General features: G+C 42.3%; 1 protein-coding gene and 2 pseudogenes across 1 annotated transcript; all 3 read right to left on the bottom strand.

The window, feature by feature from the left end:
* Nucleotides 1–1,038: 1,038 nt before the first annotated feature.
* Nucleotides 1,039–10,208, bottom strand: LOC120431503 (translocon-associated protein subunit alpha-like; annotated as a pseudogene).
* A 14,485-nt stretch (nt 10,209–24,693) lies between these two features.
* Nucleotides 24,694–25,600, bottom strand: LOC128093813 (uncharacterized). The gene has a single exon (XM_052711617.1). The coding sequence runs from the start codon at nt 25,333–25,335 to the stop codon at nt 25,033–25,035; it is 303 nt and encodes a 100-aa protein (XP_052567577.1). The 5' UTR covers nt 25,336–25,600; the 3' UTR covers nt 24,694–25,032.
* LOC120431504 (cytokine-like nuclear factor N-PAC) lies at nt 25,352–27,281 on the bottom strand (annotated as a pseudogene).
* Between the last annotated feature and the right edge of the window lie 42 nt (nt 27,282–27,323).

The following is a 27,323-nucleotide window of genomic DNA, read 5'->3' as shown; positions in this document are numbered from 1 at the left end:
GCTTTGCGGCGGTCCTCTCTCAACCCACACGGCGCAAGCTGGTCCAAGCTGTGATAGTGCCGATGTTTACCTACTGTGACATTGTCTACTATCACGGGCTCTCTGCGGCGCTTAAGGAGCAACTCCACCGGTGCTTCAAGTCGGTCGTACAATAAATTGAATAAGTTCTTTCGACAGGCTGATGTCAGCTGATGACGTTCTACCAGTAGTGATGAGACTGATAAAGAAATCGTCACTTCCGTTGCTGAGCCCGACCCAAACAATTGTTAGAGTCTGAACAATTCTGCATTTAATTTTGCTTGAATGCAATTCAAATAAAGAATTTCGTGAATATTCGACTTAGTAACACTTTATCACAAATGCTTTTATTTAAATTTACTTTATTTATCGTTGTATTACAATTCCATAATTAGGTGACTTCCTGTCCAAACAGATATAACTTCAATGTTCCGCCGCCAGAGGCGACCCAGCTGGACAGTGGACTGCGTGTGGCCAATGAGGATTCCGACTCGCAGATTTCCACCGTTTTTCTGTGGATCGATGCCAAATCGCGGTACGACGATGCCTGCAAGAACAGCGTCGCGCATTTCCTGCGTGAGATGCAGGAATTCAAGGGTAACTTGCCGTAAGTAGTCTTGGAACATCTGCACGCGACCGCCTTCCAGGGAATTTCTCTCTGGGTTTCATGGGTCGGCCAACATCATCCAACCGATTAGCAACACGGCCCTCGCACCGTCATGGCCACGGCCGGTGAAGTCAATCTCGGAGACCTGGTCAAGCTGGCCTTCGTCGGAAAGCCCCCGCCGATTCACCGGTTCGGAAGTGCGCGTTTGCGATGATTCTCTACGGATGGCGCACGTTGTCATCGCCATCGAGGGTTGTTCCCATTGGTCGCAATGTCCTCACGCAGTGCCAACCGCCTCCGATCCAGCACCGCGGCACTACGCCCAGGTTATCAGTCGTCAGAATCTGCGACACAAAATCGATCGCGTCTTCCAGCATCGGTGAGCGGAGCGGAGTGGTTAATCGGCCAGCAACCTCGCGTTGGATGAGTTTCTTACGAGAATCGCGATTCCGACGGCCCGCTTCGCTACCGAGGGCTTAGCTTGGGGGACACTTTGCGCCCTTGGGGGAGTTTTGAACCTTCTTGAGCGTCTTCGCGGGGATCCACTCGTAGTCGACGTCCTTGTTGTTAGTGTTTCCGGTTCGACGGTCTTGCGCACCGCCGACGATCGCTTGCGCTTGCCATACGAATCGCGGAACTGCTGGCCGACGACGAGCAGCAGCATCACGATTGCGGCCAGGAACACGCACTTGAAGAACGTTTCGCCGTCCAGGCCCTAGTCGACCTCGATGATCGAGAAGATTTTCTTGAAGACAGCCTCCGAGAACTGATTGCCACTGGCGTCCCGGTAGATCGACGCTATGTTGGCCTAAATGTTCTGGAAGAAGTAGTCAAAGTCCATCCGATAGCGGAACGAAGCCTGGATGGTTTCAACGATGAAATCGTAGCTTCCCTTGTTGTCGAATCCGACCAGGAGTGTAGCGGGCGGATTAACAACAGAAACGTATCGGCGTCGGGAGATTTCGTCGTTTCCGGATCATCGTCCATTTCAGTTTCCTCAACCTAGTCTGTCACCGATTCGTCCTCTCCCTCAACCTCCGCATATAACTTATCCTCAGCGACGTGGGCCTTCAACCGAGAACCACCATCCACGGTGAGCAGGAACGACGGAAGGACCAGTAGGAAATAAATGACGCACTGGTGGAGGGATCACTTTGAATCTTCGACACTTTTCACAGATTTGTACGCCGCTCCGATGGGAGGATGAAATCGGATGGCCAACTCAGAACTTTCGAAGACGCCGACTCGGACTACGGCAGTGAAGAAAACGTTAGTTTACGTGGGGTTAGTTTGGTTTTATCTTGATTGATTACCCTTTGATTATGTTCCAAAAACGCTGCTCCAAAAAAAAATCTTAAAAATTTATGTTTATTTACATTTTTGACTGCTCGAATACATCAAAACAAACATTTGTGCAGTGCGGCTAGTATCACGGAAAACTGCAAGAACGGATATTGCATGGCAACCCTGACTGCATGAACAAGAATTTTCATTCGAGCACGATCTGACCACGATGAGCACGATGAGCGCGATCTGGCGCGATTTGCCGCGATGAGCAAAAAACAATCACGATGAAGGTGCGATGTGCGAATGAGGTGGAATTTGATGCGATTTGATGCGATTTTAGTCAAATCGCGGAGTGTCATCCCCCTCGCGTTCAAGTCTGATAGCAAAGTGATATTAGTTACCCACTCTAACTTTAGGGGGGCTGCGGGCGATTTTCGGGCATCGCCAGGGCCAGTTAAGACGCTTTAGTCTGGACACAATCCTTAAAAAAATATATATTTGTTTTGCACACACACACCAACATATTTGTTCTTTGCCGCTCTCACTCACACAATCCCCTTTCGTAACGCGACCAACAGCTGTCAAAAATTTGCAATTTCACGTGTTTAGTCGTCATAACCAGCTCCAACAAAGAAAGCTCGCGGTCGTTTCTGGACGTGTTCCGGAGTTCCCCCGGCCGCGTTTCCCCGGTTTCCCCGATCCAGAAGCCGCTCAACGTCGAAAGAACCAGTGTCCGCGCGGTTTGAAGCAAGTCCGCAATGCGAGAACCGGCGCCGAAGACTCCCCCAGTGAGATGCAAATCGGTTCTCCGGGAGTGCCCGGAATGGAGCAGGAATCGGACACTGAAGGAGGCCACGGCTGGAGAGTTCAATTTCGTTCCCGGGGGAAGCGGGTTACGCCGGCGAAGAAGACGTCGCTGACGTTTGCCATTTTCCGCACTGGTATGACCGGATTGGGGTGCAGAAGATATGGGGGAGAACCTTTGTGAAGCGGTCGTCTGAGGCGATGGTGAGTAAAAGATTTATAGAAGTTGAACCATAGATTACTGACTGTTTATTTTTCTTATTTCAGCAAAACGTTAATCTCGACCCGCTGCCACCAGTCTCCCACCTCCAACCCGGTCGGAGACCATCACGGCTTCTTCGACGACAATGACCGCACCCAGTAACCCGGAAACGTGAAACGTGTCATCATTCCGCCCCAACTACCGCGTCCGCATCCCCAAGTCCAGCCCAACAAAGTGAATCCCCTCCTCGAGCGTGTCATGCAGCAGCGTCCCCTCAATCCGACGGCCCAGACCGTACTCAGCCGCCCAATGTGACGATTGGTTCTCCTCCCCGGGGCCGTCCTCGCCGTGGCGAGTTTAAAACGAAAACGTCCTGTCGCGAACGCTCTTTTTTCCCGCTTGAACCACCTGCTGCTATGGTATTAGAGCGACGTCGTCGTTCGGGACCAACATGTGCAGCCAAAGACGCCGGTTGTGGAGCAGCCGGTTCCGGTACCCAGAGTTAAGACCGGTGCCATGTTCCGGGGAATTCGACAGCGACAACCTTCAAGTACGATTCTGACCAGTAGGATCCTGCGGTGCTGAATTCCTAGCACAATCCTTCATTAGCACCAGATCAAGTCATCAACAGTGAAGTGAAATACAAGAAAAAAAAACAGAAGTATAAAAACACAAATTTATTAATACAAACAAAATAACACAAATATACACAATTATAAAATTCAAAAAAAAAAAATATAAAAATACAAAGATAAAACACAATAAACAAAAATCTTAAACCACAAAAAAAAGACAAAAATACACAACCACAATACAAAACACACAAAAAAATATAAGAACACATCTTTAAAAAGCAAAAAAATGCTAAAACCAGCTAAAGCAGAAATAAAATCAAAAATACAAAAGATTAAATATATTATTAAAGATATTAAAATACAAGAATGTAAAAATAATAAGAAAGTAAAATCCAAGAATACATAACAACGATCATAAAAAAATAACAAAATTACAAAAAAACAAGACTACAGAATCTCAAAATAAATACACTAATTAGAACAATAATTTTCATATTTTCACTTAATTCAACTTAATCAAATTTAATTTAACTAAAATTAATGGAATTCAATAAAATTACACTTAATTTCACTGAATTTAACTAAAGTTAACCACATAAAACTAAATGTTATTCATTTTAACTAAACTTAAACAAAATTTAAGAAATTCAAACCAAATGTATCTAAATTTAACTGAAAATATCCAAATTCAACTGAGAATTTCAAATTATAATCAAACTAAACAATAATAAATCTAAATAAATTAAAACAAATTAAATTAAACTGAATATACAGCAATTCCCCACGAAAACAGCATGGAAAAAAACAAAAGTCAGATTGGGCTAAAAATTTTTCTGGGGGTTCCCTAGCCGAAATAATTAGACCCGTATTTTTTTGTTTGGCCATTAGGGTGACCTACGCCGTGTTAGGGTAGTCTGAAAAATGGCCATTTTCGTCGATTTTCGCAAAAACCACTTTTTTTGAAAAATCATAACTCCTCGCCATTTTTACCGATTTCAATTGTCTTATACGCAAATGAAAGGTGATAAGTTGGCCTTTCAAAGAAAAATAGTAAGAAGTTTCAAAAATTTATCCTAACATATGAAAAGGGCGTATGAAACTTTAAAATGCCGTTTAGGCGGTGTCTGGACCAAAGAGCCTATGTCTGGAAATATTTTTATCGGATTCCCCAGACATTTTTACATAACATACTAAAAAATGGGAGGAGTTCATTAACAGGATTCCGAGATATGATTTTTTGAAAATAAAATCCGTGTTTTTTGACGCGCCGCGCGCAAAAACCGGAAAATGACGAAATTGGCAAAAAATCAACTTTTTTCACTAAAACTACGATAACTTTAAAATTTCAGCGATGACCTATAGATGTTTGGGTACCAAAATTTTCGAAATTAAAAGACGCAACTTTTGATACCCAGACATGTAGAGGTCATCGCTGAAATTTTGAAGTTATCGCAGTTTTAGTGAAAAAAGTTGATTTTTTGCCAATTTCGTCATTCTCCGGTTTTTGCGCGCGGCGCGTCAAAAAACACGGATTTTATTTTCAAAAAATCATATCTCAGAATCCTGTTGATGAACTCCTCCCATTTTTTAGTATGTTATGTAAAAATGTCCGGGGAATCCGATAAAAATATTTCCAGACATAGGCTCTTTGGTCCAGACACCGCCTAAACGGCATTTTAAAGTTTCATACGCCCTTTTCATATGTTAGGATAAATTTTTGAAACTTCTTACTATTTTTCTTTGAAAGGCCAACTTATCACCTTTCATTTGCGTATAAGACAATTGAAATCGGTTAAAATGGCGAGGAGTTATGATTTTTCAAAAAAAGTGGTTTTTGCGAAAATCGACGTAAATGGTCATTTTTCAGACCACCCTAACACGGCGTAGGTCACCCTAATGGCCAAACAAAAAAATACGGGTCTAATTATTTCGGCCAGGGAACCCCCAGATAAATGTTGAGCCCGATCCGAGCACTTTTGTTTTTTTCCATGCTGTTTTCGTGAGGAATTGCTGTATAACTTTTTTTGACTTAATTAACGAAATTTAACGGAATTAAAATAAATTGAACTAAATTTAGCTTAAAATAACTAAATTGAACTAAACTTAGCAAAATTTCACTAAGGTTTACTTAATTTAATTCAATTTAGTAAATTAAGTTAAATTAAGTTTAATTAAGCTAAATTTAGTTTAAAAAAATAACTAGTTAAATATTGTTGAAACTAGCTAAATTAATTAAACCTTTTTTAAATGTAAAAAGTGAAATTTTGCTCAATTTGTTTAACTAAATTTGACTTATTTTGACTAAATGTAACTAAATTTAACGGAATTTATTTAAATCTAACTAAATTTGACTATATTTAACTAAATATAAGTAAATTTATTTGAATTCAACTAATTTTAACTAAATATAACTTAATTTAGCCAAAGTTAACTAAATTGAAATAAATTAAGCGAAATGTAACTGAATTCAACAATATTGAGTTAAATCAAACTAAATTTAACTTAATTTGGCTAAATTTAAATAAATTTTACTAAATCTAACTAAAATTAACTAAAATTAGCTAAATTTAACAAAATTTTAATTAATTTTACTAAGTTTAACTAAATATAACTTAATTTAACTATATATAACTCAATTTAAGTCAATGTAACTTAATTTAACTAAATTTAACTTGATATAACTTAATTTCGCCAAAGTTAACTAAATTAAAATAAATTAAGCGAAATGTAACTGAATTCAACTATATTGAGCTAAATCTAACTAAATTTAAATAAATTTTACTAAATCTATCTAAAATTAACTAAATTTAACTAAAGTTAACTAAATTTAACTAAGTTCAACTAAATATAACTTAATTTAACTAAATATAACCTAATTAAAGTCAATGTAATTTAATTTATCTAATTTTAACTTGATACAACTTAATTTAGCCAAAGTTAACTAAATTGAAATAAATTTAGCGAAATTTTACGAACCTTTATTAAATTTTACTTAATCTAATTAAATTTTACTTATTTTAACTAAATTCGTTTAAATTTAATAAAATCATAATAAATTTCACTAAACTTTACTGATTTAGCTAAAGTTTACTGATTTTAACAAAATTTAACTAATTTTTACTAAGTTTATCTAAATTTAACTAAATCTAACTAAAATAAACTAAATTTGTCCAAATTACCAATAAAATCAATGTAAAGTCCAGTTAACATACCAACCCAACTCATATTTTGTTTAGCTAGTTAAGTAATTAGTTTAAGTTTTGTTGTTAATTCAATTTTTTTTTTAAATAGAAAATAGTCTGTCGTGTTTATTTGTCACCCTATTTTATTTAATCATTGTGGTGGAAACCACACGGCGAATTTCCGTGGCTGTGCCGCGCGGAAAAAGTACCTCGAGGAGCAGGACAAGAAGAAGAAAGCGCCAGCGTCCCGCCAACCTCCGAAGACTTTGAGCTCGAACGCTGCAGCAGCTGGCGGCGGAGCGGTTCCATCGACCAAACCAGCGTTCCCTCCCGGTTGGGGAGGTTCGTACGCTAGAGTAGCCGCTTCTGGCGTCGGTACTCCCCCGGGACAAGCTGATGTTACCGGTGATGATCTCTTCACGCTTCCTGAGTTTTTCGCCCTTGCTGGAGAGATGCTCACGCGCTTTCGTGCCTGCCGAAACAAGGCAGAACAATTCCAAGCTCTCAGTGAGCTGATGATGAAGTACATCTACAACGGATAAGCTGCCTTGTGCAGCGAAGTTTTTCGACGTCAACAGACAATACAAACTGTGATTTAGTTTTAAGCTTTTCCTATTTCTATCCTTTTCCTTAGCAAATCTCGAAGGTTTTTTTTATTTTTCCTTCTCTTGCCAAATCCATTGTTAGAATATCCAATTACATCTAAATGAATTATAGTGTAAACCATAGTTGAAAGGAACTCCAAAACTCTATTAGGTTATAAGAAACACTAAATTGTAAATTGATTATTTACTAATAAACACTAATTGAATTGAATAATTTTATTTAATCGCCCTAACTTGAAATCCGAAGTAAACAGGAAGGAGAAACCCCCCGGTTTCCGGCACGTCGGTCCCCCGTTTATAGGCCCGTTATCGTGGTCAAAACGGGCCCAAAAGCGTGCCACAGACGGGCGTAACACAGCGGCCAAAATGCGTAACGCCCGCCTAAATGTTGCATTCTGGCAAGCAATGGGCCACAACGAGGGGAAAAAGCGTGCTGAAAATCGGGCCCGCTTTCAGGCAAAACGTCCCCGCTTTTTGGCCGTTTTCCGCCCATTTTTCTATGTGGGTAGCTGCAAAAATGACAGAGTTTTATATTTTAGTTTTTATTTTTTTTTTGTTTTTTATACGTATTTTCCAATTTAATACATACATATATCAAAAGTTATGATTGCCTTCAACCTTAAAATATTAAATTGCTTGTAGATCTGTAAAGGGATCTGAATTGTTTACACACAAATTTTGCAGCTGCCTGATCTGATTTTTTGGTTTTGTTGATTTGCTGTTATATAAAACTATTGGAAAATTTCAATTTTTTTTGCTCTGATATTTAAATAAATACTTGAAATTTCAACAAAACCACAACTGAACTGAAGTGTTTTTTAGTCCTATTGTTGGAAATAGCGATTTATTTTAATAATTATTTTCCACATTTGGCCCGCAGGCTCATGTGAGCTTCAAATTTGGCTCGTCAATCAAAAACTTTGGGCACCCCCGGATTACACCATCTAGGGCAGGGGTGCCCAACCTTTTGGCCCTGCGGGCCAGGTCTGATTTTACTGAAGCAGTGGCGGGCCGGAATTATTATTTGATAAAAGTTGAAAAGTAAACACATTTTTTTTCAATTTTCATATGATTGGGTTCTTTAAAAGCAAATACATAAAAGAACTAGTGTTGCGAATATGATTCATACAGCTTGATTTTAAAAATGAAAAACAGAGATTACATTCAAAAATGTGTTTATTTGACTTATTTTAATTTTTGTTTGTTTAAAATTGTATAGATATTGTTTTTGACGATTGCAATCAAATATCACATCCGAATTTCAATTATCGTTGCATTTTTTTGAAGTTTTTGATACATTTTTTAACATTTTAAAAATATTTCCTGTGATCTATTTTCAGTATAAATAATTTGATTTTTAAACCTTTTGAAAAAACTTTATCACTAAAAAGTTGTTCTGGAAAAATACCTAAGTTTTGCTTACTTATTTATTAAAAAAAAGAAAATAGAAAAAAAAAACTTCAAATTGAAGTAAACACAGTTAAAACTGAAAGAAATAACATTTAGTCTCTTTTTGTAAATTTAAAGACAACAATCCAAGTTTTTTCATAAATTTCACAATTTTACGAAATGGATTATTTTGTTTTCCTGCACAATTTAAAAGTTAGTTAAAAAATATCAACATAAAAATTATAAGAATTAAATTCAAACATGAAGAATGTTCTTATAATATGTTAAAATTTGATCTCCAGCTTATTTTTTTAATTCATACAATAATTTTATTTATTTAATACATCATGAACAGCCTTAGAGATAAGTGCAGTGCTTCTTGGGACGCACAGTCCGGATTTTTCGCGATAATTTTCGTCGTAAATGATCGTTAAAATGTATTCCAATTTTCAGTTTTAGTAATTACTCATCAAACTATCGATTATATGAAGAGTAAAGCGTCATTTATTTACTATTTTTGAAATTTGCTCACGTTATCTAAATTGTAAAAACAGTAAAATTATACTGATAAGTCCAGCCCATAGCACTAATGCTCGGCTGGCACGCGTTCGATAAAAATAAACCATTTTAAATAATCAATTATCTATCTTTCCGCAGCCGGCTGCCTAAGATTTAAAAATTTCAACTGATAAACAAAATGCTCATGGTCACATCACTGCCACTCGTGAATCCTGACCTCATACCCATCTACTAACCCCCTCAAAACTCATGTGATACTTTGTCGGAGAAGCAGTCGATTGGGCGGTCTCTATCACTCGAGTATCGGACTAACATTCCCATCCACTTCCCCGTGACCCTACCACTGGTCGTGGCCAGCGCCGGTATTGATCAGTATGATAGGGGCCTTTGAGAAGTTGCGAAGCGAGGAAAGATAGCACCCACTTATCTTCCACGGCTCGTGGATGTAACTTCTGGAAGTCCTGGTCAATAACGGAGTAGCAACTGCGCATATGCTTATGCTTATGCTTACATCATGAACAGCCTTAGAGGCCGGTCATAGATATATTTTAAAAGCCATCGCGGGCCGGATGAAATGGCTTCACGGGCCGGATCCGGCCCGCGGGCCGAACGTTGGGCAGGCCTGATCTAGGGCTTGCGCATCAAAAGACTGAGGTAGTGGCCGTGAACAACTTCAAGTCTGCACAGTGCATTAACGTCAGAGCAGGAAACTGCTCGATCGACTCCAAGAGGTCATTACTCTACCTGGGTATCCGGGAAGATGACAAATTAAGCTTCAACAGTCATGTTGATTACGTATGTAAGAAAGCTATGAAAGCGATAGCATCTCTATCTCGCATGATGGGGAATAACTCCGCGGTCAAAAGTAGTAAAAGGCGCCTACTGGCAACCGTGGTCGGCTCTGTTCTTCGCTACGGAGCACCGGCATGGGGCGCCGCCTTAGAAGTAAAGACTAACCCACAGAAGGTTACGGGTATGTAGTGCGTACCGCACCACATCAGCAGAGGCGGCCTGCGTCATAGCTAGCATGATCTCAATTAGACTACTCGTCCAAGAAGACATGCGATGCCACGAGCTAAGAGGGGTCAGAAGGCATCGCGCTTTGGCCAGGATAGCTACCATGGCTGTTTGGCAATGAAGCTGGGATGACTCGACCAAAGGGCGATGGACACATCGCGTGATTCCCAACCTAGAGAGGTGGGTAAACAGGACGCATGGTGAAATAAATTTCTACCTAACCCAAGTCCTAACGGGGCATGGGTGCTTCAGACAGTACCTACACAGATTCGGGCACGCAATCTCACCCAATTGTTTGAACTGTACAGGCATCGTCGAAACGGTGGAACGTTTCGTCAGACAACCTGACAGACAGAATGTGTCAGAGCGAGGAAGCAAGGCGTGCAGCTTCCACAGCTATAACGCAGATGATGCTCAAATTACAAGAGAAGTGGCGCACGGACCAGCGCACTATGGGGTATTTCCATATAAGCGAACGGCCAAAAATATTTTTTTGATTTTTTGTGACTTTTTTGTGTTGTTTGTACTTAGTATAATGAAAACAAATGAATTTTGATATTTTTCCAAAAAAAAAGTTACATTTTCGATTTTTTCATATATTTGAGGCCACATGCATTAAAGTGGTGAATTTTAATATTCTTGCTCTGTCTATTTGATGCCCGGAATGGCGGTTTATGCTATGTTAAAGTTTCTGATTTCCGTTAAATCTCCCATCCCTTCTTCTTGAGTTAAAATCCACCTCTCTTTGAAGACCCCCCCCCCCTCCCCTCCCCTCCAATGAAAATTGGATTTTTGCGGTGTTTTAGAATTTTAGACGGTTTATTTTATGGAACATTGTATGGATTCTCGTCCACGTTTTTTGTTGATCCACTTGCAAAATTCACGTTTTCCACGTTAAATTCTTCTAAATCAAAATCACTATGTAACCGATTGTCGTTAGATTACTTAAAATATGAACTTCTTCTATGGGCTTCTGTATACCTCGTTTTGAAGCTACAGAACAACATGCGTAGTTTTTCCTCTGTGGTTTTTCCCTGAGTTGATCATGTGATGGTTCTGCAATGTTGTAATTCTTACAAATATACTCGAAAGCAGTTCTCCCGTTTTCAGAATAGTTCGACGAATCGTTTCTGAAAAAAACTTAGAATAGGAATTTCTAATTTTATTAAACGTACCTAAGCACCAACAAAGTCATGAATATCAAATCAATTCCAAAACATACATAGCAGGTACGTCATTTCTGCCTCCGCAGGTAAATAATGTGATTTTAACCAAGCATATACGCGAAATCATTCATTTTCTTGCATGAATCAAAATGTTCAAAATGGCATAACTCAAAAAGTGCACATAAGTGCACTTTGAAATTTGGAGACAAGTTAGGACATGGTTCAAATTTTCAGATCGCACAAATGCACACAAAAAAAGTACTCCATTAAGGTGAAATTCCAAAACAACAGAAAAATGGCGGAAAAGGCTGCCGTCACTGCCCCTTAATTCTCATTAATGATTGGTTGTTTCACCTTAGACCCCAGCAACGAAAAATTTCCACTGCTAGAAATTCGACTCTAGACTCACTATTTTTCCACCTACCTTTTCCACACGTTATCACCAACCAAGTATGACCATGATTTACCTTCCTCACTAAGTTTGGCTCCACATTTTGTCCAAAAACTTCCATAAACTTAGTCTAAATTATAGTCACTATAAAATTGCACCACGGTTTCTTCTTTTTCCCGAAAAATACACTTCTTCTTCACAAATCTGAGCCCCACTTTATTTTATATATTTCTGCCTAACCCTCTGGGCGGATCGGTCTGGTATCACTTAGCACATCTTTTTATGGTGAAAACTTTCCGAAACACGGGTTTTGACGAGCCAAACAAGTACAATTTTATCACAATTTGCCGACTTTACTTGAACCCGAACAACCGACCGAAAATATTATCGTTGTATTTGTCTTTATCTGTACACATCGTACACACTACTCTTTCGAAGTGTGTGTGAATTATTTGGCAAATCATCATTTCTCACTGCACATTTGAAAAAGGCATGCTGAAACAAAGCATCGTGCGTCAATTTTATTTGGCACAAGCCCTATCCAAATGTGTATGATTCAGTGCGTTTAGTGTTGCCAATCAAATAAATCAGCAAAATTTACCCATGAATTTTTTATTATTTTAATTTCATTCATAAGCAGACATTTGAGTTGTAAAAAAATAGAGAATATGCAATTATATTTGTTTGCATAAAAATACAGTTAAGAATTCAAAAGATTCGCAAAATAAAGCAATGAAAGTGTAATGAAAAAGTAAGGATTATTTTGTCACCACCAATTTGGCATCACTGCAACGCAGACAACCCAACTGTCTTGACGGAGGGGAAAACAAAGCAGCAAACTGAACTGTCATGTAGCTGCAAGAAAAATCAGCGGTCGTCAGAGCTGCAACGAGACCGGAATCGACGGTGGAAAAAGATATTTTTGCACCAAATGCTTCCACGTAAACCAAGCGGAAACCGGCTGGTCATGTCCCCGAAGGAGCCCTTTCGTTGACAAGAGGAATTCCGGTAAGTCTACATTACATAAAAGTTCCAGCTGATCATTTACGTTTCTGTATCGTGCGCAGATTCACCCAGCCTACGGAGTTCTTCCACGACCCCCAATCAATGTGATTACGAGGAAACTTCAGACGTTCTCGATCCCGCCGGAGTCCGGATCTGTCCGGAGAGGTCCATTGCGAATTTGTGGCAAGAATCGTTGTTCTCGGCCTGGTTCCATTTATCGGTATCTAAGAGAAGAAGGAACAGTACTGCGTGGTGCCGGGCAAGAATCACGGAATTCTCCGAAGAAATGTTTACGCACGAGCAGGTGAAATTTGTTGCCCCGCCTGAAGGATCCGCAAAGAGTGATTTGGTGAATTACCGAACGCGGTCATGAATCCGAAGAAGAAAATCTTTTATGGGGTCATTCAACGGAAGCACCAGGGGAAAGCTAACGGCCGGCCACAAAGGCGTTTGCCGATAAGGAACCAATCTTGTCAAGAATTATTACTAAACTAACGAAAGAATGAACTGAAGACTACTAAAACCGATTCGAAATGATTATTCCTAAAACAATATTTAATAGCAATAAACAGATATAATTAATTTAAACAAATCAATATTTTGGAAAATATGCAAATAATAATAAGAAACCGAATATTTAACCTTCCCTTGGTACTGAAAATTCTTGATGTCAGGATACCCGGATTTGACTACTGTAGCCTCCGAGACCCGCTACAATCGATTCTTTTGAAACTCCAACTATGGCGACTTTCATCTCGGGTAATTTTAAATCAATCTGATCACTTCTGGTTCAATACGATGTGTTTTTCTATTTATACTTTGACCTTAAATATCAATTGTAGGGCCAGTAACCTACCGAATCCGGAACATTCAAACTGTTTTATTTTGAGTTTTATGGATAAATTCCAACTTTTATTGGTGTAGTCGTAAGCGTGGCTACCTCTCACGCAGTTGGCCTGGGTTCGATCCCTGACGGTCCCGGTGGCATTTTTCGAGACAAGATTTGTTTGATCACGCCTTCCGTCGGAAGGAGAAGTAAATGTTGGCCCGGTCTCTAGGGGTTTGTTCAAAAAATAACGTCCATGAATAGGGGGGGGGGGGGTCTGGAGTTTGTGACAGCCCATGTTAAAGGTATAGGAAAAGTGCGTGACAGGGGGGGGGGGGGGTCTGAAATCCCGAAAATCTCTGGACGTAATTTTTGAACAAACCCTAACCTAGAGGTCGATAGCTCAGATCAAGGTGTAGGAGTCGTCTCTCTGGGTCCTGTTTCAGTGGAGTCGCTGGTAGACAGTTGGACTCACAATCCAAAGGTCGTTAGTTCGAATCCCGAGGTGGATGAAAGCTAGGGTGTAAAAAAAGGTTTCCAATTGCCTCAATAATAAAGCCTTCGGACACCTAGTTTTGAGTAGGAATCTCGCAAGAGAGTGGCAAGGCAATGCTGTAGAGCGAACAATTTGATTTTTTTTTTAAATATTTAAGGTAAATGTATCGAAACATACAATAGCAAATGATTCCGGTCCTTAAAGTTGGGATCATTCTTGGGCTTTAGCAGGTTCCAGGTGGCCACAATGGCCAAATCCAGATTTTTATTTTTTTTTTGCGTTATTGAATAAATAAAATTGACGAAATTAAAAAAAAATGCCTGCGTGCAAAATGAAGGCACAGTTCAGTGCAGGAAGAAAAAACTCACAGTTACTTTCCAACTACTAGATGAATTAATCATTTTGTAAATGTTTACTTTTGTTAGCAAACAAAACAAAAACATTTGTGTTTGATATTTGTTTGTAAACAAGATCAGGTTTGTATTGGTATGGGTGATAGTTTCACCTACACAAGCATATTGAAAATGATTAATGATTTTAATGATTACTACCATAAAGAAGAAGAGGAAGAAGAAGCCCAAATAGGATGTGCTGGAATTTCACCTTAACAAAGTTGAAAAAAACTAAATTTTGAATAAAAAGGTGCAGGTGGTTATGTTCTACATGACCAATATGACAAAGAACTTTGTACAAAACTCCTAAAAAATATTCTATTTTATTTTATATTTTTAAAACATTGCCTATGTATTTAATCCTAAATAATTTATTCCTATAAAATGTTTTCAATCTTTGGCACCTCTGTGGAAATAAATTTCCAAAACAAGTATGGTTCGGAAAATGTCCAATCAAAATGGTAATTTTCATGTCCAGTATCAAAAACCATGAATTTTGGTACCCATATTGCCCCAAGTCGAATAGTTCGATTAATGTCCCCCCGGTAGAACCTTCCCTCAGGGCAATGGCCACTCCGGGTGTGGCCAATATCCTATAAATGTGGTCCCAAGCCCATTGCCCCAAATCATTCTGGTCCGGTGACCGTCCTTACAATCTTCATAAGAACAGAATTCCTCCCAATTTAGTGCACAAACTGTGTCTTTCAACGTGTGCGTGTGTGTGTGAGCAATAAAATTACCACCGTGGATCCGCTTTTGTCGAAACCTGGTAAGGCACTGAATTTTTCTGAGGCTATCTGTTAGCATAAATAGTTCGCATGAAATGTGGCAACAGTGGTGCAACATTCTCGCGTGACAGTTCCACGTAAACAGGAGAGAAGGCAAAATTTGCACCATGTTGCCACATTTCATGCGAACTATTTAAGCTAACAGATAACCTCAGAAAAATTCAGTGCCTTACGAGGTTTCGACAAAAGCGGATCCACGGTGGTAATTTTATTGCTCACACACACACACACACACGCACACATTGAAAGACACAGTTTGTGCACTAAATTGGGAGGAATTCTGTTCTTATGAAGATTGTAAGGACGGTCACCGGACCAGAATGATTTGGGGCAATGGGCTTGGGACCACATTTATAGGATATTGGCCACACCCGGAGTGACCAGTGCCCTCGGGAAGGTTCTACCGGGGGGACATTAATCGAACCATACGACTTGGGGCAATATGCGTATCAAAATTCATGGTTTTTGATACTGGTGATAAAAATGGCCATTTTGGCAGGATTGGCCACACCCGGAGTGGCCAGTGCCCTCGGGAAGGTTCTACCGGGGGGACATTAATCGAACCATACGACTTGGGGCAATATGGGTATCAAAATTCATGGTTTTTGAAACTGGTAATGAAAATGGCCATTTTGACTGGATTGGCCACACCCGGAGTGGCCAGTGTTCTCGGGAAGGTTCTACCGGGGGGACATTATTCGAACCATACGACTTGGGGCAATATGGGTATCAAAATTCATGGTTTTTGAAACTGGTAATGAAAATGGGCATTTTGACTGGATTGGCCACACCCGGAGTGGCCAGTGCCCTCGGGAAGGTTCTACCAGGGGGACAATAATCGAACCATACGACTTGGGGCAATATGGGTATCAAAATTCATGGTTTTTGAAACTGGTAATGAAAATGGCCATTTTGACTGGATTGGCCACACCCGGAGTGACCAGTGCCCTCGGGAAGGTTCTACCGGGGGGACATTAATCGAACCATACGACTTGGGGCAATATGGGTATCAAAATTCATGGTTTTTGAAACTGGTAATGAAAATGGGCATTTTGACTGGATTGGCCACACCCGGAGTGGCCAGTGCCCTCGGGAAGGTTCTACCGGGGGGACAATAATCGAACCATACGACTTGGGGCAATATGGGTATCAAAATTCATGGTTTTTGAAACTGGTAATGAAAATGGCCATTTTGACTGAATTGGCCACACCCGGAGTGGCCAGTGCCCTCGGGAAGGTTCTACCGGGGGGACATTAATCGAACCATACGACTTGGGGCAATATGGGTATCAAAATTCATGGTTTTTGAAACTGGTAATGAAAATGGCCATTTTGACTGGATTGGCCACACCCGGAGTGGCCAGTGCCCTCGGGAAGGTTCTACCGGGGGGACATTATTCGAACCATACGACTTGGGGCAATATGCGTATCAAAATTCATGGTTTTTGAAACTGGTAATGAAAATTGCCATTTTGACTGGATTGGCCACACCCGGAGTGGCCAGTGCCCTCGGGAAGGTTCTACCGGGGGGACATTATTCGAACCATACGACTTGGGGCAATATGCGTATCAAAATTCATGGTTTTTGAAACTGGTAATGAAAATTGCCATTTTGACTGGATTGGCCACACCCGGAGTGGCCAGTGCCCTCGGGAAGGTTCTACCGGGGGGACATTAATCGAACCATACGACTTGGGGCAATATAGGTATCAAAATTCATGGTTTTTGAAACTGATAATGAACATGGCCATTTTGACTGGATTGGCCACACCCGGAGTGGCCAGTGCCCTCGGGAAGGTTCTACCGGGGGGACAATAATCGAACCATACGACTTGGGGCAATATGGGTATCAAAATTCATGGTTTTTGAAACTGGTAATGAAAATGGCCATTTTGACCGGATTGGCCACACCCGGAGTGGCCAGTGCCCTCGGGAAGGTTCTACCGGGGGGACAATAATCGAACCATACGACTTGGGTCAATATGGGTATCAAAATTCATGGTTTTTGAAACTGATAATGAAAATGGCCATTTTGACTGGATTGGCCACACCCGGAGTGGCCAGTGCCCTCGGGAAGGTTCTACCGGGGGGACAATATAATACAATATGTGTGTGTGTGTGTGTGTGGTCCAATCCAATACCCGCTAACCGGTAGCGAAATTATGGAAAAGTATAATTTGTATCAGACTGTGTACATGCCGAATGCTGATACAGCTTATCTCAGTCCCGGGTATTAGGTGGTGATAGCCCTCGCGCTGCTTCCAACGACCCATTTCAGAATGACAGAGCTCCTTGCGGTCCAATTCCGAGGTCGCTGGGCATTGTTCGGCCCCGCCTAAACATAGAAGCAAGCACCTGAAGGAAACTCGATCTATATTTAGTCTTCCAATCCCCTCAGGCAAATCAGGGATCAGCGCGTATTTAATATGAGAAGAAGAGATAACATGTTTCAACACTACGGATCAATTCACTGTTAGAGTGCAAACCTTCTGAAGGCCGACTGCTTAGCGTCCCAGACCACCAATCCAAAGGTGTGAGTTCGAATCCCACCTGATTCATTTTAGTTTTTATTCATATTCAAATTCCTGATTCCAAATTTCAAAGGTACCGACCGGGATTTGATCCCTGAACCTTCTGCTTGGGAGACAGAAGCCGTATCCATTAAGCCACAGAGCCGGTTGATTGGGACGTGGTTCTCTGTATGGCTTTTTGCGAGATGAGAGCAGAGGACAACAATCATCTCAACGTTTCCACTTTACCCGGGCTAACGATCGGCAGTTCCAGTTCACGATGATTTCCCTTCATATGTTAAAAACCACTTATGATTTTGGCACATATTCCGTTTGTCAGCGTTTCCTGTCATTACTGGCGGGAAAAATCTACGTGGAATCAGCTGTGCAGACCTCAAGTGTGACAGGAATGCAGGTTGAGACACCCACGGGCAGGACAATACAATACAATATGGTTCGATTAATGTCCCCCCGGTAGAACCTTCCCGAGGGCACTGGCCACTCCGGGTGTGGCCAATCCAGTCAAAATGGCCATTTTCATTACCAGTTTCAAAAACCAAGAATTTTGATACCCATATTGCCCCAAGTCGTATGGTTCGAATAATGTCCCCCCGGTAGAACCTTCCCGAGGGCACTGGCCACTCCGGGTGTGGCCAATCCAGTCAAAATGGCCATTTTCATTACCAGTTTCAAAAACCATGAATTTTGATACCCATATTGCCCAAATTTGTATGGTTCCGTAAATGTCCTCCCGGTAGAACCTTTCCTCAGGGCAATGGCCACTCCGGGTGTGGCCAATCCTGCCAAAATGGCCATTTTTATCACCAGTATCAAAAACCATGAATTTTGATACGCATATTGCCCCAAGTCGTATGGTTCCGTAAATGTCCTCCCGGTAGAACCTTCTCCAGGGCACTGGCCACTCCGGGTGTGGCCAATCCAGTCAAAATGCCCATTTTCATTACCAGTTTCAAAAACCATGAATTTTGATACCCATATTGCCCAAAGTCGTATGGTTCGATTAATGTCCCCCCGGTTGAATCTTTCCCAGGGCACTGGCCACTCCGGGTGGGGCCAATCCTGCCAAAATGGCCATTTTCATCACCAGTTTCAAAAACTATGAATTTTGATACGCATATTGCCCCAAGACGTATGGTTCCGTAAATGTCCTCCCGGTAGAACCTTCCCTCAGGGCAATGGCCACTCCGGGTGTGGCCAATCCAGTCAAAATGGCCATTTTCATTACCAGTATCAAAAACCATGAATTTTGATACCCATATTGCCCAAATTTGTATGGTTCCGTAAATGTCCTCCCGGTAGAACCTTCCCTCAGGGCACTGGCCACTCCGGGTGCGGCCAATCCTGCCAAAATGGTCATTTTCATTACCAGTATCAAAAACCATGAATTTTGATACCCATATTGCCCAAATTTGTATGGTTCCGTAAATGTCCTCCCGGTAGAACCTTCCCTCAGGGCAATGGCCACTCCGGGTGTGGCCAATCCTGCCAAAATGGTCATTTTCATTACCAGTATCAAAAACCATGAATTTTGATACCCATATTGCCCAAATTTGTATGGTTCCGTAAATGTCCTCCCGGTAGAACCTTCCCTCAGGGCAATGGCCACTCCGGGTGCGGCCAATCCTGCCAAAATGGTCATTTTCATTACCAGTATCAAAAACCATGAATTTTGATACCCATATTGCCCAAATTTGTATGGTTCCGTAAATGTCCTCCCGGTAGAACCTTCCCTCAGGGCAATGGCCACTCCGGGTGTGGCCAATCCTGCCAAAATGGTCATTTTCATTATAAGTATCAAAAACCATGAATTTTGATACCCATATTGCCCAAATTTGTATGGTTCCGTAAATGTCCTCCCGGTAGAACCTTCCCTCAGGGCAATGGCCACTCCGGGTGCGGCCAATCCTGCCAAAATGGTCATTTTCATTACCAGTATCAAAAACCATGAATTTTGATACCCATATTGCCCAAATTTGTATGGTTTCGTAAATGTCCTCCCGGTAGAACCTTCCCTCAGGGCAATGGCCACTCCGGGTGTGGCCAATCCTGCCAAAATGGCCATTTTCATTATCATTATCAAAAACCATGAATTTTGATACCCATATTGCCCAAATTTGTAGGGTTCCGTAAATGTCCTCCCGGTAGAACCTTCCCTCAGGGCACTGGCCACTCCGGGTGCGGCCAATCCTGCCAAAATGGTCATTTTCATTACCAGTATCAAAAACCATGAATTTTGATACCCATATTGCCCAAATTTGTATGGTTCCTTAAATGTCCTCCCGGTAGAACCTTCCCTCAGGGCAATGGCCACTCCGGGTGTGGCCAATCCTGCCAAAATGGTCATTTTCATTACCAGTATCAAAAACCATGAATTTTGATACCCATATTGCCCAAATTTGTATGGTTCCGTAAATGTCCTCCCGGTAGAACCTTCCCTCAGGGCAATGGCCACTCCGGGTGCGGCCAATCCTGCCAAAATGGTCATTTTCATTACCAGTATCAAAAACCATGAATTTTGATATCCATATTGCCCAAATTTGTATGGTTCCGTAAATGTCCTCCCGGTAGAACCTTCCCTCAGGGCAATGGCCACTCCGGGTGCGGCCAATCCTGCCAAAATGGTCATTTTCATTACCAGTATCAAAAACCATGAATTTTGATACCCATATTGCCCAAATTTGTATGGTTCCGTAAATGTCCTCCCGGTAGAACCTTCCCTCAGGGCAATGGCCACTCCGGGTGCGGCCAATCCTGCCAAAATGGTCATTTTCATTACAAAGTATCAAAAACCATGAATTTTGATACCCATATTGCCCAAATTTGTATGGTTCCGTAAATGTCCTCCCGGTAGAACCTTCCCTCAGGGCACTGGACACACCGGGTGTGGCCGATATCCTACCAAATTGTTCCCAATAATTTCGGTATTCCGGTGACCGTTCTGGCTACCGTCAATAACTTCTTGGACCTCCTCTCAAGTTCGTGCACCACCTGCGTGTGTGTGTGTGAGCAATAAAATTCCCAACGTAAGGTCCGTCTTTGATGAAAGTCTGATGGACACTAAATCCTCCAGAGGCTAACTTTTAGCTTAAATAGTTTTCACGGCATCTACGCAACAGAAACAGAATGTCACGCCGAGGGCTTGCGACGGTAACGCTACATTTTCGAAAAATTTTGCATTGACACCGCAGATAGAGCTTTAAGACAAAGTCCTTTGTCAAAATCCATCTTTTTTGATTTTTATTATTTTTTTTAGCCTGTAAAAGTGTGTTTTGTAGAATTTTATTGAAAAGTTGAATCAATTACCTTTCTGAATATACATAATGATGCAGGAAAAAATACATAAACAGCTGCACAGTACAACTATGAAAAATAATCATTTTTTTGTCAAAAAACATGTTTTTTCTTACCATTTTCGCCTTTGAAGGTCTGCAATTCAGTGAATTTTGAACCTACAACTTTCAAACTCCGAATTTTTCTTAGTTAGAATGTTTATTTTCGAAAAAAAATACCAAAAAAATAATTAGAGTATGTCGGTTTTTCGATTTATGGCCGCCTGAAACCCCATAGTGCAGCGTGCGTCCCGGAACGAAGGGCCCCTGGCTCAGTAGTTCTGTTGATATATTTAAAAAAAATGTTGAAAAGGCACGCGATGATAGAGCGTGCCTCCCGGAACAACCGTTCCGAAATGAGAGCGCAATTAGCGCTGCTCCTCTCCGACGTAATATCGAAAGAAAGTTCCGGGGAGGTTTGAAGGCTTACCGTGATAGTAGCGTAGGATAAAAGGGGGAGCCCCGAGAAAGCCCGGATTTGGACCACCATAATACACACCCCGTGAACCGAGGGGACAGATGAGGGTCCCTGCGGAGCTTAGCTGCCAGTTACCGGGCGGGTTGCAATTGGCGGATAGCATTCATTGCATCACCCCCGGACCAGCAGCGGGAGGATGTCTAGGACGTGGTGGAATTGATCAAGGGCTCTGTTTAATTTCTTCGAAAAAAACCCACATGGGTCCGTAAACACCTTTGTGAAGCAATCGAACGCCGCTATAAGTGTTTTAGCCAAAAACCTCACCAAACACCGAATCCAACATGTGACCCGACCCGTTTCGAGGGATACATGGCTGGGGGGGGGGGGGGGGTTCAACAAATTCCTAGTCGCTAACAGAGCCTCTGGGGCACAGGGGCGCACCCCACACGTAATTCACCCTTACTGCGACACGGCAGGGCACTGGCGCAGTGGACCGTATTTTCCTAGCTACTCGTACTCGTGAGATTCAAATGAAGACAAGTGAAATAAACCAACTAAAGGGTCCCGATATGCCCCAAGCAGGTAGGTAGGTAGAAGAGGAGAAGAGGACGCAAACGTTGCAATGGCAGGAGGCGACACAGCAAGCGGAGGGGCGAGCGCGTTCCGTGAAAGCGAGAAGAGGTTGAGATCCCTAGTGTTGAACCAGATGGCTGCTTCGAGTCAGCAGATAGCAGTAGTTGGAGAGGACACTCCCAAGTCATCCGTATTGAACTTCGCCGGCGGTACCCCTCAGGATGGAATCCTGCTCCGAAGAACCGCAATGCAGGTGGCCAGAAGTAGGGTTAACGAGCTCTTTGATTTCATCAAGGACAAAAACAACGTCCACACCAAAATCAAGCAGATGGTGAATGGAGCCAAGGCAGCCATGAATGCCGCAGAGCGCGAAAACAGCTCGCTGGTGGTGACGTGAACTTTACTGAAGTTCAGAGCCGAAAGAGCCGAAGAGACGCTGAAGGCAAAACTGGAGGAGGAAGCGCTACGGGAGAAAGAACCGAAACGGACAGGGAAACGCCTGGAGAGGAGGAGGACGCAAAGCAGCAGAGGCAGAGGAATGGAGACAGTCCGGAGCCAGCGAAGGAGCCAAAACTAGACCTAAGGAAGGAGAAGGGATGGGAAAAGGTCAAGGAGAAGAACCGGAAGAAAAAACCCAAGCTTCGAAGGGAGCGCAACAAAGGCGTACGCAGACCTCCTTCGGAAAGTTCGAACCGATCCGAAACTCAAGGAGCTTGGCGAGAGCGTGGTTAAAACCAAGCGCACCTAGACCAGAGCGATGCTTTTTGAGCTGAAGAATGACCCCATGGTCAAGAGCTCAGCCATCAAGTCCCTTCTCGTGAAGGCCGTAGGCTACGAGTGTAAGGTAAGGGCGCTATTGCCGGAGACAACGCTCGAGTACAGAAACCGACGACGGAGGAAGAGCTAGAGGATGCACTGATTGTTCTTCTGGAAGACCGTACGATACCGATGGCAATCCTATCAACGCCCGCGGCGTCCAAGCTTCTGGAAGTTGGCAGGGTCAAAGTAGGATGGTCAGTGTGCTCACTGGAGCCTGTTCCTCAAGTTACCCAGCAGATGACCAGGTGCTTCCGAGCAATTTCAGCAGATGCTGGATAGTCTGACCAACGTACTGATCGGACGGACGTGACTTCAACGCGTGGCAGTCGAGTGCAGATGCAGCAATGCTAGGGAGTAGAGCCTGGGTCTAGCTCATTTCCCCGAATGACATTTCCCCGAATGCCATTTCCCTGAAAATCATATCCCCTAATTGGCCACATCCCCGAATACCACTTCCCCTAATCAGCCACATCCCCGAATATCATTTCCCCTAATTGGCTGTATCCCCGAATGCCATTTCCCCTAATCGGCCATTTCCCCGAATGCCATTTCCCCGAAGTGACACTTACGCCAATTGCCGTTTATTTAAATTTAAATTTTCCCGAATTTTTATATCCCCTGATCATCATTTTCGCTCAGGCCTTTTTCCATGACTAACAGTTATTTTCTTTCTCGATTTTACCGAACAAACCGCTTTTTCGAGTATGCTGTTGATTAAATGTTGTAAATTGTAATTTTTTATGGACAACGGTAAGAAACACGATTAAAAACCATTTCTGATAACGTTTTTATAATTTTTTAATTTTATGCAACAAAAAGTTATTGACAAGACAACATTTTTTCGATGGATCAACTACGGTCCCCTTGGAACGAGCTGTCAAGTAGGAGCTTTTCTGCCAAGAAGGGCCGTGGAGTGATTTTTTAAAAATTGAATTAAAAATCCATTTGAAATCCTTTGCGGTCGTTCAAAGGGTCATTGTACTTAGAAAAAAGCTTTATCGTTGTTTACAATAATATCACAAATATAATTTTAATTTTAAGACCCAATTACAGTCCAGATTCGATTATCCGAAGCCTCAATTATCCGAAGTTTCGAATATCCGAAGTTCGATTATCCGAAGGTTTGTATGGGACTTCGGATAATCAAATCACGAACAAACATTTTTTTTCGTTTTTTTTTCTTTTTCTTGTTTTAAACATCAAATTTGAGTTCTGCAACCCCATTTTAGTCAAATTTGAATAGTTGATTGCCTATTAAATAATAAAATGCATTTTTTTTCAATATTTCAACACCGCCATATTGGTCGCCATCTTTGATTTAAAAGTTTTAAATCACTTTAACGTAGTTTAGGGGTCATACTTAAGCTCGAAAATAGAAAATTAGGCATCGAAAAATTATTTATTTTCGTGATTCGATTATTCGAAGTTTCGATTATCCTAAGTGAAATTTTTCCGAGGCCTTCGGATAATCGAGTCTAAACTGTACTAGATTTTTTTTTTTGTTCATTTAACATTTGTATTTAACCGCATAATTAGATGCTGTTTTTGAGAAATTTGCAAGGAAATTTGTCTTTTTTTCGAATTTTGTTCAAGAACCCAAAAATCGAACAAATAAATACATAAGGCTGGTACAAATTTTATTTAAAGTTTATGTTGAAGATACTCTTCGCCAAATCCCAAACCAGCAATTTGAATAAAATGATCAGTGTGAACGGGGTTCTGTACTACGAAAATCGCACGGTATATTTTTTGAATCATAAATGATACACAGAAAAAAAATCCGATGGTAAAATCGCATCAAAAAGCATGCACATCACCTTTGTGAAAAAAAACACTTAAAATTACATCCATGAATGTACACCCAAAAATGTGTAATATTAAACAGAGCCCATTTTTGGGACCAGGGGTAGATATCGAATTGGTTTCTACCTTGAAATGTCATGTCAAACAAAAACAAACGAAATTTTTATTCTCGATATTGCTTATAATTTTCTCTTTAACACTTGAACTTAATTACTTAATTATTGTCTTTTTACATTTTGAATGATTTTTCTTCGCAAAGAGGTCGATTGCATTATTTTCGAACAAACATTTCAATGTTCCATTGTGGGCCGGATCTTCAACGCTTTCCGGATCTTTGATGTTCTTTTTCGCTGCTCGCGAACGATTTGCTGCTGGGTCGGCGGAATGCTTTCTGGGGCCATCGACGTAATTGCCGAACTCGAAACCAACGTTTCCCGTTCCAGATCCGTGCTGATCCTGGGGGAAAACAACACGATGTGGATGGTGAGACCACGCAGCAGAAGGTTCAGGTTATGTGATTCTGGGTGTCCTCGAGCAGAAGAGACCGTCCTGAGGGTTGATCCAACTTCCATTCGCAGATGCGGCTGCCGCATGCTGCATCACCGAAACTTACAGTCCCTTCGCGATGCCGGCCAGCGTCACGCCGTGGATCGTCTGCACCAGGTTCATCTTGGTCACGTTGACCATGTCACCGAGGTAGAACGTGTTGCGCGAGATGGCACTCTTCGAACCGAACTGCTTGGCGACTAGGATGATCAGCGTGCCCTCCTTGGCTTGGTTCTTCGAGCTCTGAATCTGGTTTTTCCGTGACAAAAGATCCTAGTTATAATCTGGGCTGGAGCGAGGTCCGCGTTTCACGCTTACTTGTGCATCCAGGTACCGGCCTCTTTGCAAATGATCTGTTTGGCGATGTCCTGCGACTTTTCCGGGTCGCCGCCGGTCATCTGGACAAAGCCCTTGCCGACGAGGTTGGCCGACATGACGCAACAGTTGCCGAACACCAGCTGTAATTTGTAACAACAAAAGTGAGATCATATTCCAGAAATCACTCAAGGAAGTGCCTTACATCCTTCGCTTCTTGCGGATCCGACACGCACGAGTTCGTCCCGTCCGTAAACTCAATCACGTCCGAAGGCGTGTCAGCGTCCTCGGCGCCCGCCTCCTGAACTTGCGGCACTTGTTGGCGGTGCGGTTCCACACCACAACCGAGTGGCCTGAGTTGAGCAGGGTCTTTACGATACCGCAGCCCATGATGCCGAGCCCGAGGAAGGAACTTCAGATTTGAGGTCTGAATGTTGATTCCGGGCGTGAAAAGACGCGCCACTGCTACGGGGTGGTTCAACAGGTGTGACGCGGGCACGTTACGACGCACCGGCGAGAAGATGTACAGGTCTAGCGACTACACGTCGCCGGATATTTGTATAAACTTGCGCTTCGGCGATGGCGTGCTGGAAATGTCCTCGATGGCCCTGGTTTTGTTGAGGAAGGCGTTGGCCTTGGAGGTTGGAGCGACCTAGGACAACATCCAGGTTTAAAAATCCCTCTAAACATCGCTCACACAAAATTTAAACCTAAAAAAGACAACAAAACAAAGCATTTTATCCGGGTTCAACTCAATGGGCAGTTCGACACAAACTTTTTTCCTGGCGGAAGACTTTTGCGCATTGTCCCGCGCGTTTGAGTACGGCTCATGCAGGAGTTTGTCCCAGTATTGGCGTACGGGGACAGAGTCAGTTTGGTACGGGTTGAGGTTCGCATTGGCCTGTGCCTCGTCCGGCAGGCGATGGAACCGTCGCCAGGTCAGGGGGCCTTGGATCGTGTACGTGGCGTCCCATAGTCGGGTGGAGCAGTTTTTGTGAAAAGCGTCCTGAACTGCGCCAAACTCATTACATCGTTGGCGTCGGAATACTCCAGCATGTGGACGGTGGAGTTCGCCTACGGACCGGAACGATCGAGCTGCTCGAACTCCGAGTGATGCCGCAGCAGATCCATGATTAGTAACGGCGACGGGGAACTATCACAGCTTACGCCCGAAGCAGTGAGCCATTTTTATGCAACGTAGGATCTTCGGCCATTACATTCCAGTTCGTTCTCGAAAAACAGTCCCGCCCGGTGAGTTAGTTGGCGATTGACCAACGCACTGAAACCGCACCGTCCTCGTCGTTAGGCCTTTTCCAGCGCACTCGACGTCGTCGTGTTGTTCCGTCTCGCGCAGCTTGTTGAACTCGACGTCCGTTTCGGGACGGTTGTCAAGTTCGCCCGTCAACAGTTGCGTAGAGTACTCCGGGTTGGCGATAAAGTCCTCGATCTGCTGGAACGCCTCCTTGAAGCTGGCCGACTTGGAACGCTTTGTTTTGATTACTGATGGTGGAAAAATTTGACAGCTAAACATGAGGAAACACGCGTATGCAATATTAATTAAAAAGGTTGTTAATATTACACAATTTAGGCGTAATTGGTGTTAGGCAAAAATACAAAATGTGTTCCATAAAAGCTATGTAATATTACATAAAATTGACTACACAAATCATTATTACATGCTTGCGTTTACTACATTTTTTGCTGTGTAACAAAACTTCAA

Source organism: Culex pipiens, chromosome 1, assembly GCF_016801865.2.
Source record: "Culex pipiens pallens isolate TS chromosome 1, TS_CPP_V2, whole genome shotgun sequence".
In the NCBI taxonomy this organism is placed as follows: domain Eukaryota; kingdom Metazoa; phylum Arthropoda; class Insecta; order Diptera; family Culicidae; genus Culex; species Culex pipiens.
Note: the sequence above shows the minus strand (reverse complement) of the source record. Positions and strands in the feature narration are given on the sequence as shown.